The following is an 18,238-nucleotide window of genomic DNA, read 5'->3' as shown; positions in this document are numbered from 1 at the left end:
TCCATCTGTTGTAGCCATACCATTAACACAATTCATGTCGTTTTCACACAAAATGCAGTCAATTAACACGTTTCTAAAATGCTTACATTTTCTTTTCATGTAAGCTTATCCCATACCAAAATCATGGATCTTTCTCATCTTATTTGCAAATGCTTAAACACAGCAAGTCAGAAATGAAGACCCAATGTTCCGATCTTTAAATATAGGATAAAACCTTTACTTTTGCAACAAAAGCAGTACTGGAAAAGTACTGGAAAAAATATAAAACAAATACTTGAAACAATTGATAAGCATTTTTACAGTTTTTTTCAATTGCTAACATACTTTTGTCCATTCTGTAGTCACATTTTCAAAACTCTAAACACATTTAGCAGAACATCCGTCTGTTGTGACCATACCATTAACACAATTCATGTCGTTTTCACACAAAATGCAGTCAATTAACACATTTCTTAAATGCTTAAATTTTCTTTTCATATAAGCTTACCTCATACCAAAATCATGGATCTTTCTCATCTTATTTGCAAATGCTTAAACACAGCAAGTCAGAAATGAAGACCCAATGTTCCAATCTTTAAATATAGGATAAAACCTCTAATTCTGCAACAACAGCAGCTCAAAAGTATTGAAAAAAATTATATATAAAACAAATACTGAAACAACTGATAAGCATTTGTAATTAGCAGATCACTGAAATATTGAGAAATAGCAGATTCCAATCTCAGTTGGAAGCATAGTCAGGTGTTGAAGTTCTTTCCATTACATGGACATACACAGTAAAATAGGACTCTTTGAATCGGATTTGTTCAGTGTGGATGAAGAACAACACAGAGGAGCAGAAAGAAAATAATATCTGGGTAAGGGAGAAGAATAGATGAAGGAGGAAAGGAATTGGATCAGGACAAGTGAGAAGAAGAGGTATGGGAGAGGAGGAAGAATGTGTGCTGGACTGTGCATCTCTGTTTTTTTCACTTACACGTGGAACCTATGAAAGCTTATTTCTGCCATGAATAGAAAATTAAAAAGGTAATTATGTCTTTTTATCTCACAATTCTGACTTTTTAAACTCAATTCCTACAGTTTACATATCACAATTCTGAGGGGAAAAAGTCAGAATTGTGAGATGTATATTCACAATTGCAAAATAAAAAAAAATAAAATAAAAAAAAAATAGAATTGTGAGATAAAAAGTCACAATTACCTTTTATACTTTTTTTATTCTGTGGAGGAAACAAAGCTTCCATAATCACCAAAGACCATGTATGTTGGATTTGTTGTTGATCAATGGCAGCAATTTCATGTTTTCATTTCAGTAAAAGTTTCATGTAAAGCTTTTACTTCAACGATTCCACTACCATTGTTCCATATATGCAGAATATGTGGTCTGCGTAGGGCACTAACTACCAAGGGGACACCATCCCACCCTCTATGGGGGCAACATCAACACCACACCCCCACCCCCAGAAAGAGATTTCAACCAAGGGGACACTGAAGTTCTGCATAGGGGACACATCTGACCAGTAGCTGCCCTGAGCAATTCTGTTACTTTCTTCTTCTTGTCTTTTTCTACTGTACATTCTATAAAATAATGACTTACTTCTGTTGCCAAGAATGCACACATTCAACACTCAATCAAAAATATAGAATGGCTTACATGCATTATACTATTACTGTAGTAAAAGGAAACTGAATTATAAAAACAATGGATTTCATATTTTCTCCAGTTAGAACCGAAACATGACAAGTAATGCAGTTTTCATAATGCCATCAACTGTTAGTATTTTGACAGTCATTGCGCTTTGATTGACTATATGTTCATGTTGAATAGAAAACCAGTGCTATGTTTTGACAGAACGACTCGATTTTGAATCAGGTTTGCTGTGTTTTGATAGAGTTAGTATATGCTGAAAAAGGTTTTTAGCATTTTGAAATGCAGAGTTTGTGTTTATTTAACAAAATATGGTTTTGGGTAGAAAATTAACTATTTGGCTAATTGTGTGATGTTTGTGTGTTGCTGTGTTAAGAGTTTAGAAAAAGTACTTTAAGTATTGCTAAACGCTTGTTAGCAATTGAAAAAAACTGTAATTAGCAGATCACTGAAATATTGAGAAATAGCAGATTCCAATCTCAGTTGGAGTCATAGTCAGTGTTGAATTTATTTTCATTACATGGACACACAGTAAAATAGGACTCTTTGAATCGGATTTGTTCAGTGTGTATAAGGAACAACACAGAGGAGCAGAGAGGAAATAACGTCTGGGTAAAGGAGATGAAGGAGGAGAGGAGAAGTTGGATCAGGACAAGGGAGAAGAAGAGGTATAGGAGAGGAGGAAGAATGTGTGCTGGATTGTGCATCTCTGTTTTTTTCACTTACATGTGGAACCTATGAAAGCTTATTTCTGCCATGAATAGAAAATAAAAAAAAAGGTAATTGTGACTTTTTATCTCACAATTCTGACTTTTTCTCATAATTCCTAGTTTATATCTCACAATTCTGAGAAAAAAAGGATTGTGAGATGTAAACTCACAATTGCAAAATAAAAAAATATTTTTTGATAAAATGTCACAATTACTTTTTATGCATTTTTATTCTGTGGTGGAAAAAAGCTTCCATAATAACCAAAGACCATGTATGTTGGATTTGTTGTTGATCAATGGCAGCAATTTCATGTTTTCATTTCAGTACAAGCTTCATGTAAAGCTTTGACTACAACGATTTCACTACCACTGTTCCACATATGCAGAATATGTGGTCTGCGTAGGGCACTAACTACCAAGGAGACACCATCCCACCCTCTATGGGGGCAACATCAACACCACACACCCACCCCCAGAAAGAGATTTCAACCAAGGGAAGTTCTGCATAGGGGACCCATTTGACCAGTAGCTGCCCTGAGCAATTCTGTTACTTTCTTCTTCTTTTTTTCTACTGTACATTCTATAAAATAATGACTCACTTCTGTTGCCAAGAATGCCTAAAATGGCAAAAATGTAGAATGGCTTACATGCATTATACTTTTACTGCAGTAAAAGGAAACTTTTTTAACAACTTAAATTTGAAAAACGTTGGATTTCATATTTTCTGCAGGTAGAACTGAAACATGACAAGTAATGCAGTTTTCGTAATGCCATCAACTGTTAGTATTTTGACAGTCATTGCACTTTGATTGACTATATGTTTATGTTGAATAGAAAACATCTCAGGTTACAGATGTAACCCTGGTTCCCTGAGTAGGGGACGAGACGCTGTGTGGATACACATTGGGAACCTTCTGCGTAATGTCATCACTGAAGCATTCATGTATCTAACCAATCGCGTAGCGAGACGTCAGAGGCGGGTGACGTCACGGACCAGGAAACTATAAAGCATACCCAGATGCAGAGAACGCTAGCTTCTGGATAAGTCTGAAGCAAGCACTCGCAAGTATGGAGGGGGTACGGCAAGAGACGCAGCGTCTCGTTCCCTACTCAGGGAACCAGGGTTACATCTGTAACCTGAGACGTTCCCTTTCGTGGGAACTGTCGACGCTGCGTGGATATGCATTGGGAACGCTATCCCAACTGTGCCGTAGCTTCAAATACTTGTCAAAGTTATCTTGACAAAACAGAGGACCCCGGAGTGAAGCCAACATCAAGGTTGTAAAACCTGACAAATGTGTGCTGGCATGACCATCCAGCTGCATCACATATATCATTGATAGATACTCCCAACATCAAAGCCTTTGATGCCGCCATACCCCTGGTAGAATGGGCACGAACATTCAAAGGAGAAGGCTGTCCGGCCGCTTCATAAGCAAGTGAGATGGCTTCGACCACCCACTTGCTCATCCTCTGCTTGGATGCTGGGCCCCCTTTCTTAGGGGACCCATAACAGACAAACAGCTGATCTGATTTACGCCACAGGGCAGCTCTGTGGACGTAAGCATCCAAAGCCCTTACTGGGCAGAGCAGATTCAGTTTTTCCTGATCCGATGACTCAGAGGGAGGAGGATAAAAGGCCTGGAGCACAATGGGACCTGGAACATGGGTAGGGACCTTTGGGACATAACCCGGTCTAGGATATAGGAATGCCTTTACCATTCCTGGAGCAAATTCAAGATATGAAGGAGCAACCGAAAGTGCTTGTAAATCCCCTATCTTCTTCAAAGAAGTGATAGCCAAAAGTAAAATAGTTTTCAGAGTGAGGAACCTCTCAGGAACCTCCTCTAGTGGTTCAAAGGGAGCCTCGGCCAGCTCTTGTAAAACCACGGCCAAGTCCCAGGCCAGAACCCTTGTGCGCACTGGAGGCCTCAACCTCAGTGTGCCACTGAGGAAGCGTGTGACGAGGGGGTCTCGACCTACCGAGAAACCCCCCTCAAGAGGAGCATGATAGGCTGAGATAGCCCTGCCTCGACAGGGCGTCTGCTCCCACATTTTAGTACCCTGGGATGTAAGCTGCCCTCAGATAGAGCAGCTTCCCTTGGGACCACAGGAGGATCCGACGGGCCAAGTAATAAAGTTGGCGAGACCACAGACCCCCCTAATGGTTTATATATGCGACCACTGCCGTGTTGTTCGTGCGAACCAACACATGGTGGTCTCTCAGGTCTGGGAGAAAGTGTTTTAATGCTAGAAACACCGCCATCATCTCCAGCTGATTTATGTGCCAGGAGAGCTGATGGTCCTCCCATACACCCTGAGCTGAGCGACCACTCATGATCGCCCACCAGCCCGTGAGGGAAGCATCTGTCGTAAGCATTACACGACGACCAGAAGTCCCCAGCACGGGTCCCTGGGACAGGAACCAGGGATCTTTCCACATGGCCAGAGCACGAAGGCATCGCCGCGTGACTTTGATCATGCGAAAGGGATTTCCCCTCGGAGAAAACCCCCTGGTCCTGAGCCACCACTGTAAGGGTCTCATGTGCAGAAGGCCAAAAGGTATAACGTTGGACGCAGCTGCCACCAGACCCAGCAGTTTCTGGAACTGTTTTACAGTGAGTGACTGGCCTAACTTCACCCCTTTCACGGCTGCGAGTATGGAACTCACACGAGCAGGAGACAGATGTGCCTGCATCGTGGTAGAGTCCCAGACTACACCTAGATAAGTGGTAGTCTGAGCCGGAACTAGCACACTCTTTTTGGCATTGAGCCTCAGCCCAAGCCTTTTCATGTGAGACAGAACAGCATCTCGATGCTGAACTGCTAGTTGCTCTGATTGAGCTAGAATCAACCAATCGTCGATGTAATTCAGTATGCGGATGCCCTGGAGTCTCAGTGGACCCAGTACTGCATCCACGCACTTCGTGAATGTGCGGGGTGATAATGATAGGCCGAACAGAAGAACTCTGTATTGGTAAGCTTCGCCCCCGAAAGCAAACCTGAGGAACTTCCTGTGAGAAGGATGGATGGACACATGAAAGTACGCATCTTTCAGGTCTATCGCCACAAACCAGTCCTCGGACCTGATCTGTGGGATAATCTGTTTGAGTGTAAGCATCTTGAACTTGAGCTTCTGAATTGAGCGATTTAGCACACGTAAATCTATGATAGGACGTAGTCCCCCATCATTCTTTGGAACAATGAAGTAGCGGCTGTAGAACCTTGCTGGGAGGAGGAACCCTTTCTATAGCTCCTTTTCGCAAAAGTGTCATAACCTCTTGTTCCATAACCAGAGACTGCTTGGGGGTCACCACTGTGGGAAGGGCCCCGTTGAATCTGGGCGGGCGAGACCCGAACTGAATTCTGTAACCCTTTTCTATAATGAGCAGCACCCATTTCGATATATTCGGTATATTTCGATTCTGCCATAAAATCTACTAAGGGAACCAGTCTCTCAAGACTGGCCTCTGGTGTTTTTTGAGCACTTGACTCAATGCTCTGAAGCGGCGCACCGGCAGAGAATAATCGAATCAAGTGACCGGCCCTCCTCGCTGTGCCCTGTCGCACACTGGTTGGCAGGGTTAACAGACCTGAGGTCCACCCTGAGGGTGCCGAAGGGGAGCGGGGGACAGATATATTTTTCCCCGGCACCCTTTGGAGGGGGCCACCCTCATCGGTTCCTGACCCACAGATGTCAGGACCGCTTCGAAGCCTCCCTCGCGATAATGACGGCCCGCAGGTCCGTCTTACCCTGGGAAGGCTTCTTTTGAGCGGACCGACCCGATCTCCAAGCACTCTGCGGGGGAGCACAGGCGGCCACGCTCACTTTTTGCTGCGCTCTGTGGTGCGCCGAGGAGCCCGTAGACGGGGAAATTTTGATCAGCGGGGGAGGAACCTCTGGAACGCCGCAGATTGCTTTTTGGCCTCCTGGAACCTCTCGACGACTGATGTAACAGCGTTGCAGAAGAGGCCCGCAGGAGACAGTGGCGCGTCCATATAAGGGCAGCTTTATCTCGCTCCCTTATGTCCGAGAGGTTCAGCCACAAGTGCCTCTCCGTGGCCACCAAGGCTGCCATAGACCGGCCGATTTCTTTGGCCGTCTCTTTGGTGCCAGGTCAGTTGCCATCCTGATTTCCTGGATGCACTCGAATGTGGCCTCCCCGCTTTCATCAATCTCCCCCAGCAGATCCGCCTGATAGGCTTGAACTCTGAACTCTGAACTCGGAAACATGCCGCTGCCTGACCTGCTGCCGCGTAAGCTTTGCCCACCAAGCTGGATGTGGTTTTCAGGGGCTTGCTGGGCAACGTCAGGGTTTTGAGCGACGACGCCGTCTCAGGTGAGAGATAGCCCGCAAGCATCTCTTCAACCTGGGGCATCGCCGCATATCCGTGCTGTCTCAGCCCCACGATGTTACTGTAGACCGAAGTCTGGGGGTTGAACATTCTGTATTGCACGGGTCTTCTCCACGATCTCGACACCTCGGTGTGGAGATCGGGGAAGAAAGGCAAACCCCGACGCTGGGGTAGCGACCGAGCGGGCTCTTATCTCTGCCCGCTCTGCTGGCCAATCGATTTTTAATTTGGCAACAGCCCTGGTCACTACCTCCAGGAGCTCCTCGTATGCTGGGGAAGAGGATGGCGGGTCCTCTTCCCCAGTCTCGACGCTCACCACATCAACCTCCTCGGAGGAAGAGAGGTGAAGCGCCGGTGTCTCTCTATGGGGGGAAGAAACCGCAACGCGTGCTTCCGCCGCCTGAGAAGAGACACTGGGGCTGGCAGGTGAAGGGCGAGATAAGGCTGGGCCCATCTCAACCCCCTCTGCCAGCTCCATTTGCGAACCCCACGAATGAACAGCAACAGCAGGGCCCAACCCGCGGGGAACGCCAACCGAAGCACCCTCTTTGTCAAAGAGTGCCCGGCGTGATCTTAAAACTCTGAGGGTGAGTCTTTCACAGTGAACACAGACAGCTCCCTCGAGAGCTGCCTGTGCATGCTCAACCCCCAGGCAAACGACACACATCTTGTGTGTGTCCCCGTCAGGAATGAACCTGGTACAGGGATGAACACACTTCCTGTATCGCTTGCTATCCGCCATTTGACGTGTCTTATTATAATATATATATATATGTGGTGCAAACTGAAACTCTTGTCCTCAGACGAAGAGATCTTGTCTTTCTAATAATATAGAGGGAGACAAACAACACCAAATAAGACACACAAGATAACATAGAGCGCTTGCTGAAGACACAGAAGCTAGTGTTCTCTGCATCCGGGTATGCTTTATAGTTTCCTGGTCCGTGACGTCACCTGCCTCTGACGTCTCGCTATGAGATTGGTTAGATATATGAGTGCTTCAGTGACGACATCACGCAGAAGGTTCCCAATGCGTATCCACACAGCGTCGACAGTTCCCACGAAACAGAACTAGTGCTATGTTTTGACAGAACGACTCGATTTTGAATCAGGTTTGCTGTGTTTTGATAGCGTTAGTATGTGTTGAAAAAGATTTTTAGCATTTTAAAATGTAGAGTTTGTGTTTATTTAACAAAATATGGTTTTGGGCAGAAAATTAACTATTTGGCTAATTGTGTGATGTATGTGTGTTGCTGTGTTAAGAGTTTAGTAAAGTATTTTAAGTATTGGTAAACGCTTGTTAGCAATTGAAAAAAACTGTAAAGGTTCTTAATGGAACCATAGACGTCATCTTTATTTTTTAGAGTGTGAATCAACAGAAGAGTATTGCATACTATCGTACTAGTCTTACTAGTTCTGCACTATATTGTACACAGTATTCTCATTTAAATCATACATGCAACACCAGAATGACCTACTGTATAGTAAATGGTCATTTATGAATGATTTATTAATTTTGCGTCAGTCAAGTGACAAATGAGCAAAACACTCAGATTGAAGACACGGTAGGTATGATGGTAAATACAGCATCTTACAAAATCATGTCTTTAGTGAAACATTTTATTCATGCAAAATGTTTGGCTGTGGTATGAATATAGCTAATGAATACAAACATGAAAAAAGTGCAGTATAGTAGCCTACAGAATCACACTAATGTTAATTAAACATTAATCTATTATTGGTCTTGCATTAGTAAGTAGTTCTACTAATGTATGCAGTATATGTGTGACATGCACTCCTTTAATGCCACCAGTTTGAGTCATTTTCTCTTTAAGACTGTGTTTAAATGACAGGGGTATTAGTTGCACAGGTCCGTCTGACAGCACCTGGCTGTAATATAAGGGCTGGACTGAAGAATCAAGCAATCTCCCATTTTACTGCACCTCCGGAAAGTAGGAAACTAGAGGAATGTAAAAGAATTTAAAAGTTAATCAATGTCCTTGTTCATCTTGACATATTTTTCTGTCTTTCTAAACATTGTATATGTTTGTGCAAAATCCATTGCACACATGATCATTTGAGATAGGGACTCACAGGGATATGTGGTGAATCTGCAGATACACAGGCATCTTGTCCAAAGCCACACGTCTCCTTGGTGGTCACACAACTTCCTCCAGGTCTGGCGGGGACACACCTGTTACATTTCAGGGCAGAGCCTACAACACAGTTCAAGAAATTATCACTTATTGCAAAACATTTGACACTGACTATTGTATCATGATGGAAACACTAAGCTTTTAATGTGAATGCAGTAAAAACATGACAGATTATTGGTTTACACAATCAGACTCCTCAGATAAAGGACACAGTTTTAGCTGTGCTAAGAGACTGGACTTCTGTGGTGCTAAAACAGTTCAGAATAAGCAGTTTGGCTTTAATGCAAACCCACCATTCGCCAACACCAGAGTGAGAACAAGAGCCAGCAGCAGAACCTTCATCATTCTGTTGAATAAAGTGAAAACTAATCATTATCTATTATTAAATGTATTAAATCAGAAAGTATCAGATATGCTAATTATATGACAAGTTATGAAACATTTAATGCACCCTTATATTCCAATGAGCGACTGATTCATTTAGTTCAGATGTTGTATTCCTATGTCCCTGTTTTCTGTGAAATTGTGATTAGACAACAAAATATGAACTGTATCATTATTTATTATTTATAATAATAATAATTATTATAGTAAAAATATATAATAATTTTATACATATATAATAACAGCAATTATAGTATTTTTATTTATTACAACACTGAGCATTTTAGGAAAAACACTGTTATTTTATGCTTGTCAAGGTCCAACACTCATTTTCATATTTTCTTACAATTCTCCTATATTAAAAGTACTAAATTAATCTGTAACTTATTACAGTCTAATATATATATATATAAAAAGCAAACTTAGTTATCTTACCTTGACTGTGAAGCAGAGCTGAATGTAGCTCATACACACCTGTGTGTCCCTTATATACTGTGATTCTGCCTGTAAAAGTTCCAGGAATCTTTGTCAGGAATTTGGAAATTTCATGTTGGATTCCAGCCAATGAAACTATAATACAAGTGTTTGTTCATTGTGTACTTTTGGCTTAAGTTTCAGATGATAAGTGTTTTGTTGGTTTACTGCATGGTCAGTGTGATTGTGTAAAGTTTTGTTTTGTTCTGCTCTGGTCTGATCTTTTTCCAGTTGTGCAACAAAAGATACATTGTTTTTTCCTTATCTTATTAAATGTGCTTATGCACAGTTTACTGGAATATTGGAGGTACGTTTGATAATGTTAACATGTACATCAAGGTTCCTCAAATCGTTTTTAACCCTGCAGAGTTTAGCTCAAAGCCTGATCAAACTCACCTGTAATTCTAATTAGGCCCTGTCCCAAATGTGCTCTTGTGGTCTTGTGGACTTACAATGTCCGCTAAGTCCATAGGGTGTCATATTAGGTTTCAAAAGGGTTCTCGCGAGTGCCCCCTTTGTGGATGATATGCGCCCTCGATGCGCTCTTTTGCCGAGCCCGGGAGCTCCGCGGCACACTTCTACCCAACAGTCAAAGTGGCATTACGTCACGAAAGTATGGACTTAGAAGAAGATTGCAAGGCCTTAGGGTTCCATTCGGGACAGGGCATTACTCTGAATATCTTGATTAGCTTGTTCAGGTGTGTTTGTTTAGGGTAGGAGCTAAACCCTGTAGGATAGTGGCCCTCCAGGGCTGGATTTGAGGAACCCTGAATGTAGATCTTCTAATCCAGTGGTTTCCAACCCTGTCCTGGAGGACCCCCAGCACTGCACATTTCAGATGTCAACCTAATCAAACGCACTGATTTATTCGACTCATCAGCTTGTTAGTAAAGACTCCAAGACCTCAGATGGGTGTGTCAGACAAGAGAGACATCAAAAACGTGTAGTGACCGGGAGTACTCAGGACCGGGGCTGGGAACCAATGTTCTAATCTAAATGTTTTGTAGGATATGTGTTGTACAAGAGCAGATGTTCAGATGTTCAAGAGCAGATGAGCAGATGTACGGTCTGAAGAATGCTGTCTCTATTAAAGAAGCCATATTTAAGTCTTGATTTTGTTTTTGGGTGCTACATGCAAGATGTAGGTGACTTTGTTTCTTCAGTAGAACACAAATGATGATTTTTAACTCCAACCGTTGCAGTCTATCAGTCATATGTTTTTTTTTATTCTCATAGATGGTGTTACCATTTCAATGTATTATATGCAACATGTTCTCCAACTAATACGACCATATAGGTCGTTTGTCACTTCTCTGAAATACGACTCATAGGAGCGTTTACTAAAGTGGCGCCCCTATCGACAACAGGACACTTTCATTTTAATTCATGAAATACGACCCATAGGAGCATTTGCTTTCATTTTAATGCATTGTTCCCTTTTATCTGTATCATATTTCGGGTTTCGCGTAGCTCAGCTGGTAGAGCATTGCCGTATCAATATGCAATCATGTGATTATGCGATCGTTGGTTCGATCCCAGGGAACACATGTGCTCATAAAGTGTAAATGCACTATAAATCACTAAGGGTGGGGTGGGTGTAGTCATTAATAAACTTTAATTTTTGTAAATGGAAATAGGAGAAATGGTGTAAAAAGTCCACACATTGCATTTAAATGAACACGCATTTTGATTGGTAATGACAGTCATACTTCATTTCATGACGACAAACGTAACACGACACTGTCATTATTTTTACACCCACTAGAGGGCGCATGACTTCAAAACGTAAATATAGGTCGTAATATGGTGCTTAAAAAATGACCTATAGGGTCGTTTTTTTTTTTTTTTTTTTTGGAGGACTGATAGACTGCAACGGTTGGAGTTAAAATCATCATTTGTGTTCTACTGTTTTCCTTTTTGGGTGAACTATCCCTTCAAATAAGGAATATTGTGTCATGTTCATTCCCGGAAGAAGGGCTACAATAGAGGTTGTTTCAGGGATTTCAGAAACAGTGACACTGATATAGAGAATAACTCCCGCTGGAGGGACTTTGTGCTTTGTAACTGTAACACTTTATCATTTGTAAAACTATGACCTAAAACACTAACAACAGGTAACAATACACAATGTTTTCTTTTGTTAAATGTCTTCACAAAACAAGAATGACACTTTCACAGCAGTATATATTACATGGTCCATGCTTTCATTACAGGACAAAATTATTCCTATGTTTCCTCTTTTGTTTGAAATTGTAAGACTAACATTCAGCTACATCTAATAATTTTGATAGTCTTTCATTTTTTTCAGATTTGGAACATATTTCAATATGGTATTACTGTAGAAATATAGTAAATTGCTGTCTTTTTTTGCAGTTTTACAGTTTGTTTGTTTTGATGTTGTTGTTTTACAGTTTGTAGGACACATTACTCAATTATTTTTCAAAACTCTTTACACAATTCTCCTTACCAACTTTCATCTTGGCACAGCAGTTAATTTCACATTCAAAATGCAAAAACATTACCAAAACACTTCATTAATGTCTCAAATCAAAGGTTGTCATCCAACAAACACACTTTGTCACTCATTAAAAAATGACATAAAAACACTAACAACATGTAACATTACACAATGTTTTCTTTTGTAATCTTTCTTTACAGAACTAGAATGACACTCTCTACTGTTTAGAATTCACTGCAGTGTATGTTACATCATGGTGCAAGTTTACATTACTGTACAAAATAAGTTTTCCCCTGGTAATGAAATTGAAAGTCTAACATCTGTGTAGGTTTTCAGCTTCTAATCAATTTGATAGTGTTTCATTTTTTTAGATTTGGAATATGTTTTAATATGGTATTATTGTTTGTTTTTACAATCTCTAGGACACATTTCTCAATAGGTCACTTTTTCAAAACTCTCCACACAGTTCTCAATATTCAAAATGCACTAAAACTACCAAAACACTTCCTTTGTGTCTCAATTCAACTCATTCATTCATAACACTAGCAAAGGTTGTCATCCAACAAACACATTTTTTTCATTCACTCCACAATTAGGCCTACCTAAAAAACATTACACGTTTTCCTTTGTAAAATTTCTTCACGAAACAAGAATGAGCTATCTAGTATTTAGAATACACTGTGGTATGTTACATTGATCATGGTGCATTTATATTACAGTACAAAATTATTCCTAAGTTTTCCCCTTTTGTAAAGATGGTAATGAAATTGTTTTGATAGTATTTCATTTTTAGATTTTGAATATATTTCAGTAGATAGAAATGTAGCAAATTGCTGTCTTATTCATTTTTGTATTATGTTAGGTTTTGAACTTGTGAAATAGAGTATGTAAACGTGTAAATTGGCCTGTATGTACACTGAGTTTGGGTGGTGTTTGTGTCTGAGTGAGAAAAGAATTCTCGTCATTTGAAAGGTGTGGTCAGTGAATAAATGTTGTGCCAAAGCAATGATAAATGATCCACAGTTTAGCCCACATGGACTGCTGTTGTTCTCAGTGTGGGAAGAGTTTTGAAAAGTGACCTAAAAGTATAGAGAAATGTGCCCTATAGCGTTGTAAAAAAACAAAAACAAACAAACTGTAAGTAGATTTGAGGTGAGAGTGCCACCGAGTGGTCCGGACTGGGAGCTGCAGGTTTATATGGATCTATTCATGTTTGTGGTAAAGTTCAGGCTGAGCTCTGCTGGAACAAACAGCATCGCTGTCTGCAGGAATCAAAAAGAAGAGGACATTCTGCCAATGTAAGATATTTATTGTTCCATGAAGCAAAGAAAAGCAATGTTTTTTCCCTATATGAAAAAACAAGATATATTTTTGGCTGTAGGGTAAAGTGTGTCAAACACTTCAGGGTAAGTTGTGTCAGTGGATAATAACTAATAGTAATAGTAATGCTAGTAGTAGTGATTTTTATATCAAAATACAGGAAATGCTGATTCATGAAAAAAACGGCACATTTTATATTTCCCTGCAAAGCTGATATTTGAAGTGTGGACTAATGTAAGATAATAATAAATAATTTATGTAATTGCCATATGTGAATAATGTGCAGTAAAGTAATGTGCAATTATAATTTTTTTTTTTATTATTTATTTATTTTTATTTTTTTTTTTTTTTTTAGCTCTAACTCTAAATTTTGACCACTAAAATTGAACTTTATTTAAAATGTAAATTGTTCACAAATTCCCCAAAGAATGTTGAAGTGAATCACAAACATCAGTAACTTGTATTGTAAACCATGATATTTATATGTTGTTGAACAAAACTCATAAATCAGAGAGATGGTGAAACCTCTTTAAACATCCGTATTATTGTAAACATTGAAAGGTTTATCAGCAGTTTTATGTTCTGAGTTGACAGAACTCAATCTAAAAGATGACGTTATTGCAGAGGTCCGACTGGCAGCATTTAATCTTCATGGCGGTGTTACTCTGGAGAAGAAGACACTCTGTCATACTGCTGCATCTCCGAAAGCCCATGACTAGATGAAACAGAAAAATACAAACATATTTGAAGCTTATGCACATCATGATTTTATCTAATCATAAAGTGAACATGTATCTGCGTATAGTGTAATGCAAAGAATCAAACTGCTTCCGTTTGGTAGCGTCTATGTCACTGTTATTTTCTTTTTTTCTGGAGATATATATGCATTTCTTCTACAGTGTGAAACTGACAGGATTTTTAAACTCACAGGGAGGGAAGTTGAATCTGGCCGCTATACAGGCATCTTTTCCAAAGCCACATGTCTCTTGAGATGGAGTGCAGCGTGTTCCAGACTGAGGAACGCAGTGGTTGCATTTCAGTGCAGATCCTGCAACACAAAGCACAGGAATTGTAGCAGACGTATGCATCTATAAATCAGCACTCATGTAAAACTCAAATACTAACACTATTGCAACTTTACATTATGTATTTTGGATATGGATTATGGATATTTTTTCAGCCACAGCATGATTATGTTGCATTACAGTTTTTTTCAATTGCGAACATACTTTTGTTCAATCTGTAGTCACATTTTCAAAACTCTAAACACATTTAGCAGAACATCCGTCTGTTGTGGCCATACCATTAACACAATTCATGTCGTTTTCACACAAAATGCAGTCAATTAACACATTTCTTAAATGCTTCAATTTTCTTTTCATATAAGCTTACCTCATACCAAAATCATGGATCTTTCTCATCTTATTTGCAAATGCTTAAACACAGCAAGTCAGAAATGAAGACCCAATGATCCAATCTTTAAGGATAAAACCTCTAATTCTGCAACAACAGCATCTCAAAAGTATTGAAAAAAATATATAAAACAAATACTGAAACAATTGATAAGCATTTTTAATTAGCAGATCACTGAAATATTGAGCAGATTCCAGTCTCAGTTGGAAGTATAGTCAGGGGTTGAACTTCTTTCCATTACATGGACATACACAGTAAAATAGGACTCTTTGAATCGGATTCGTTCAGTGTGGATGAAGAACAACACAGAGGAGCAGAGAGAAAATAATATCTGGGTAAGGGAGAGGAATAGATGAAGGAGGAAAGGAGAAGTTGGATCAGGACAAGGGAGAAGAAGAGGTATGGGAGAGGAGGAAGAATGCTGGACTGTGCATCTCTGTTTTTTTCACTTACACGTGGAACCTATGAAAGCTTATTTCTGCCATGAATAGAAAATAAAAAAGGTAATTATGTCTTTTTATCTCACAATTCTGACTTTTTAAACTCAATTCCTATTGTTTATATATCACAATTCTGAGGGGAAAAAGTCAGAATTGTGAGATAAAAAGTCACAATTACCTTTTATACTTTTTTTATTCTGTGGTGGAAAAAAGCTTCAACAGTAACCAAAGGCCATGTATGTTGGATTTGTTGTTGATCAATGGCAGCAATTTCATGTTTTCATTTCAGTAAAAGCTTCATGTAAATCTTTTACTACAACGATTCCTCTACCACTGTTCCATGTATGCAGAATATGTGGTCTGCGTAGGGCACTAACTACCAAGGGGACACCATCCCAACCTCTATGGGGGCAACATCAACACCACACCCCCACCCCCAGAAAGAGATTTCAACCAAGGGGACACTGAAGTTCTGCATAGGGGACACATTTGACCAGTAGCTGCTCTGAGCAATTCTGTTACTTTCTTCTTCTTTTTTTCTACTGTACATTCTATAAAATAATGACTCACTTCTGTTGCCAAGAATGCACACATTCAACACTCAACCAAAAATGTAGAATGGCTTACATGCATTATACTATTACTGTAGTAAAAGGAAGCTGAATTATAAAAACAATGGATTTCATATTTTCTCCAGTTTGAACCGAAACATGACAAGTAATGCAGTTTTCATAATGCCATCAACTGTTAGTATTTTGACAGTCATTGCGCTTTGATTGACTATATGTTCATGTTGAATAGAAAACTAGTGCTATGTTTTGACAGAACGACTCGATTTTGAATCAGGTTTGCTGTGTTTTGATAGAGTTAGTATGTGTTGAAAAAGGTTTTTAGCATTTTGAAATGTGGAGTTTGTGTTTATATAACAAAATATGGTTTTGGGCAGAAAATTAACTATTTGGCTAACTGTGTGATGTTTGTGTGTTGCTGTGTTAAGAGTTTAGAAAAAGTACTTTAAGTATTGCTAAATGCTTGTTAGCAATTGAAAAAAACTGTAATAGTTTGCACTGTCAGATTCTTTACATTAGGAACATTGTTTATGATCTGTACAGTTCTAAACTGTGAAGTAGTATATAAGTGTGCACTTATAAATTATATGCATTATGACCAGGAACATATATTGAGATAAGTACATTTTAATTTTTAATGTTATTATTAAACTTAGAAATCAGCAGCTTTAAACTCACCATAGTTCAACACCAGAGCAAGAACAAGAGCCACCAGCAAAGTCTTCATCATTCTGTTGATTAGTGCTGAGAAAAATAATAATAATCATCATCAATAGCGAATAAATGTCATTTGGAAACACTAATCTATCAATATCTGAGTTACATTTTACTAGGCAAATTATAAAACAGGCAAAAAATCTCTTTACAGACAGAGTCAAATTATATAGAGGAGTTAAATTAGGCTCATTAAGTTGAAATTTAGACATTAATCTGTATATAGTCTAGAACTGATCTATAAGGCTCAACTAGTGCAAGATCTGCTTGTGTATCGTTTTAGGATAATGTGAAAACTTACCCTCTAAGCGATGTAGTAGCTATTGAGAGTTTTGTAAGTTCATAAGCACTTGTGTGTATCTCTTATATACTTGTCATGTACTCAGGAGTGAATGATTTCCAGTCATTTAGGAAATCCCAAAAGATTTTGAAACCTGTTCATTATGTTAAAATGAGGCCACAGACACTCAATGCTCAGTAATTGCTCAACAGTATTTATTTACATTCAGTACTGATTGTACCACGGTCTTGTGCAAGATCCTGTTCTGTCACATTCTGCTGCAATAAACCACTCATAACTTGTTTTTACGTGACATACATTCATAAAGTAATTGGTTTCTTAAATATGACAAACACAAAAATGGTGCAGACCTGGACTTCCCAGTGGCCTGGCAACTGATTTGGCCCGCTGTCCTAATTATTATTATTTAATATATTTTTTATCATTAGGCTACCTGCCCAATGATCATTTCCGAATTCGGCGTTCGATAATAAATCCATAATATAACAAATCATGAATCTGTTTTACTATCAACACTGCGATTCAGGCTTTCAAGTGCAGGTCAGTTTCATCTGTACAGGCTTTTGTAGTTTTGTCTTCGTTAACTCAGCTAAGTATTAAATGGCAAGCAAAAGTTAGCAGTACTATCACTCAAAATACTGTATGTTATAGGACATCAGTGTCCTTTGTAAAGTTACATTATTAATTTAGCAGACAAATATACACATTGATTTATAGTATAGGGAGGGAGTGAGGGTAGGCAATGACTCGTAATAATGTCAAGTATTAGGATTTTTTAAGATATTGTCATGATGTAGTTATTATTGTACTAAGTTTGACATTTAGGCAATTTAGAATTTTTTTTTTTTTTTTGTAAAACAACATCAACACATTGTCCTAATGCAATACTTTGATTTTAACTAACATTCTAACTGGACATTATTCAACAATATCTAGTGATGGGCGATTTCAAAACACTGCTTCATGAAGCTTTACGAATCTTTTGGTTCGAATCAGTGGTTGGAGCATGTATCAAACTGCCAAAGTCACGTGATTTCAAAGAGGCTTCATCACATCATACACCCTGTCCTAAATGGCTCACTTCATGTGCACTTTCGGTCTTGTGGACTTACAATGGCCGCTGCGACCGTAGCGTGTCCCATTCGTCATTTAAGCTTAAAGAAGGGTGGCTTTGCGGCTGCTATGCGCCCTCCATGCACACTTCTACTGAGCGCGCAAGACTGTGAGCTATGTAGAGGACTTTACCCGGCAGTCAAAGCAGCATTACGTCGTGAAAGTGCGGACTCATAGGAAGA

The 18,238-nt window shown here is 39.4% G+C and overlaps 1 protein-coding gene across 1 annotated transcript; it reads right to left on the bottom strand.

Moving 5' to 3' along the window:
- Positions 1 to 8,316: 8,316 nt before the first annotated feature.
- LOC125250884 (CD59A glycoprotein-like) lies at positions 8,317 to 17,062 on the bottom strand. The gene is made up of 8 exons (XM_048163690.1): positions 16,944 to 17,062; positions 16,607 to 16,672; positions 14,435 to 14,554; positions 14,112 to 14,221; positions 9,690 to 9,694; positions 9,164 to 9,216; positions 8,809 to 8,930; positions 8,317 to 8,674 (listed from the first exon to the last, which is right to left on the bottom strand). Exons 2-8 carry the CDS (start codon positions 16,656 to 16,658, stop codon positions 8,573 to 8,575), a joined length of 564 nt encoding a protein of 187 aa, XP_048019647.1. The 5' UTR covers positions 16,659 to 16,672; positions 16,944 to 17,062; the 3' UTR covers positions 8,317 to 8,572.
- Between the last annotated feature and the right edge of the window lie 1,176 nt (positions 17,063 to 18,238).

The sequence above is a fragment of the Megalobrama amblycephala genome, linkage group LG17 (genome assembly GCF_018812025.1).
Source record: "Megalobrama amblycephala isolate DHTTF-2021 linkage group LG17, ASM1881202v1, whole genome shotgun sequence".
Classification (NCBI taxonomy): Eukaryota; Metazoa; Chordata; class Actinopteri; order Cypriniformes; family Xenocyprididae; genus Megalobrama; species Megalobrama amblycephala.
This window is presented reverse-complemented; position numbering and strand designations above follow the sequence as displayed.

What these genes read in the sequence shown, in the direction of transcription:
- LOC125250884 (XM_048163690.1), bottom strand. Translation starts at nt 16,658, where the DNA reads ATGATGAAGACTTTGCTGGTGGCTCTTGTTCTTGCTCTGGTGTTGAAC. An exon ending in CAGATTCAACTTCCCTCCCT is followed by an intron (nt 14,222 to 14,434) that starts GTGAGTTTAAAA and finishes TGTTTCATCTAG; the next exon opens with TCATGGGCTTTCGGAGATGC. An exon ending in CAGATTCACCACATATCCCT is followed by an intron (nt 8,675 to 8,808) that starts GTGAGTCCCTAT and finishes ACATTCCTCTAG; the next exon opens with TTTCCTACTTTCCGGAGGTG.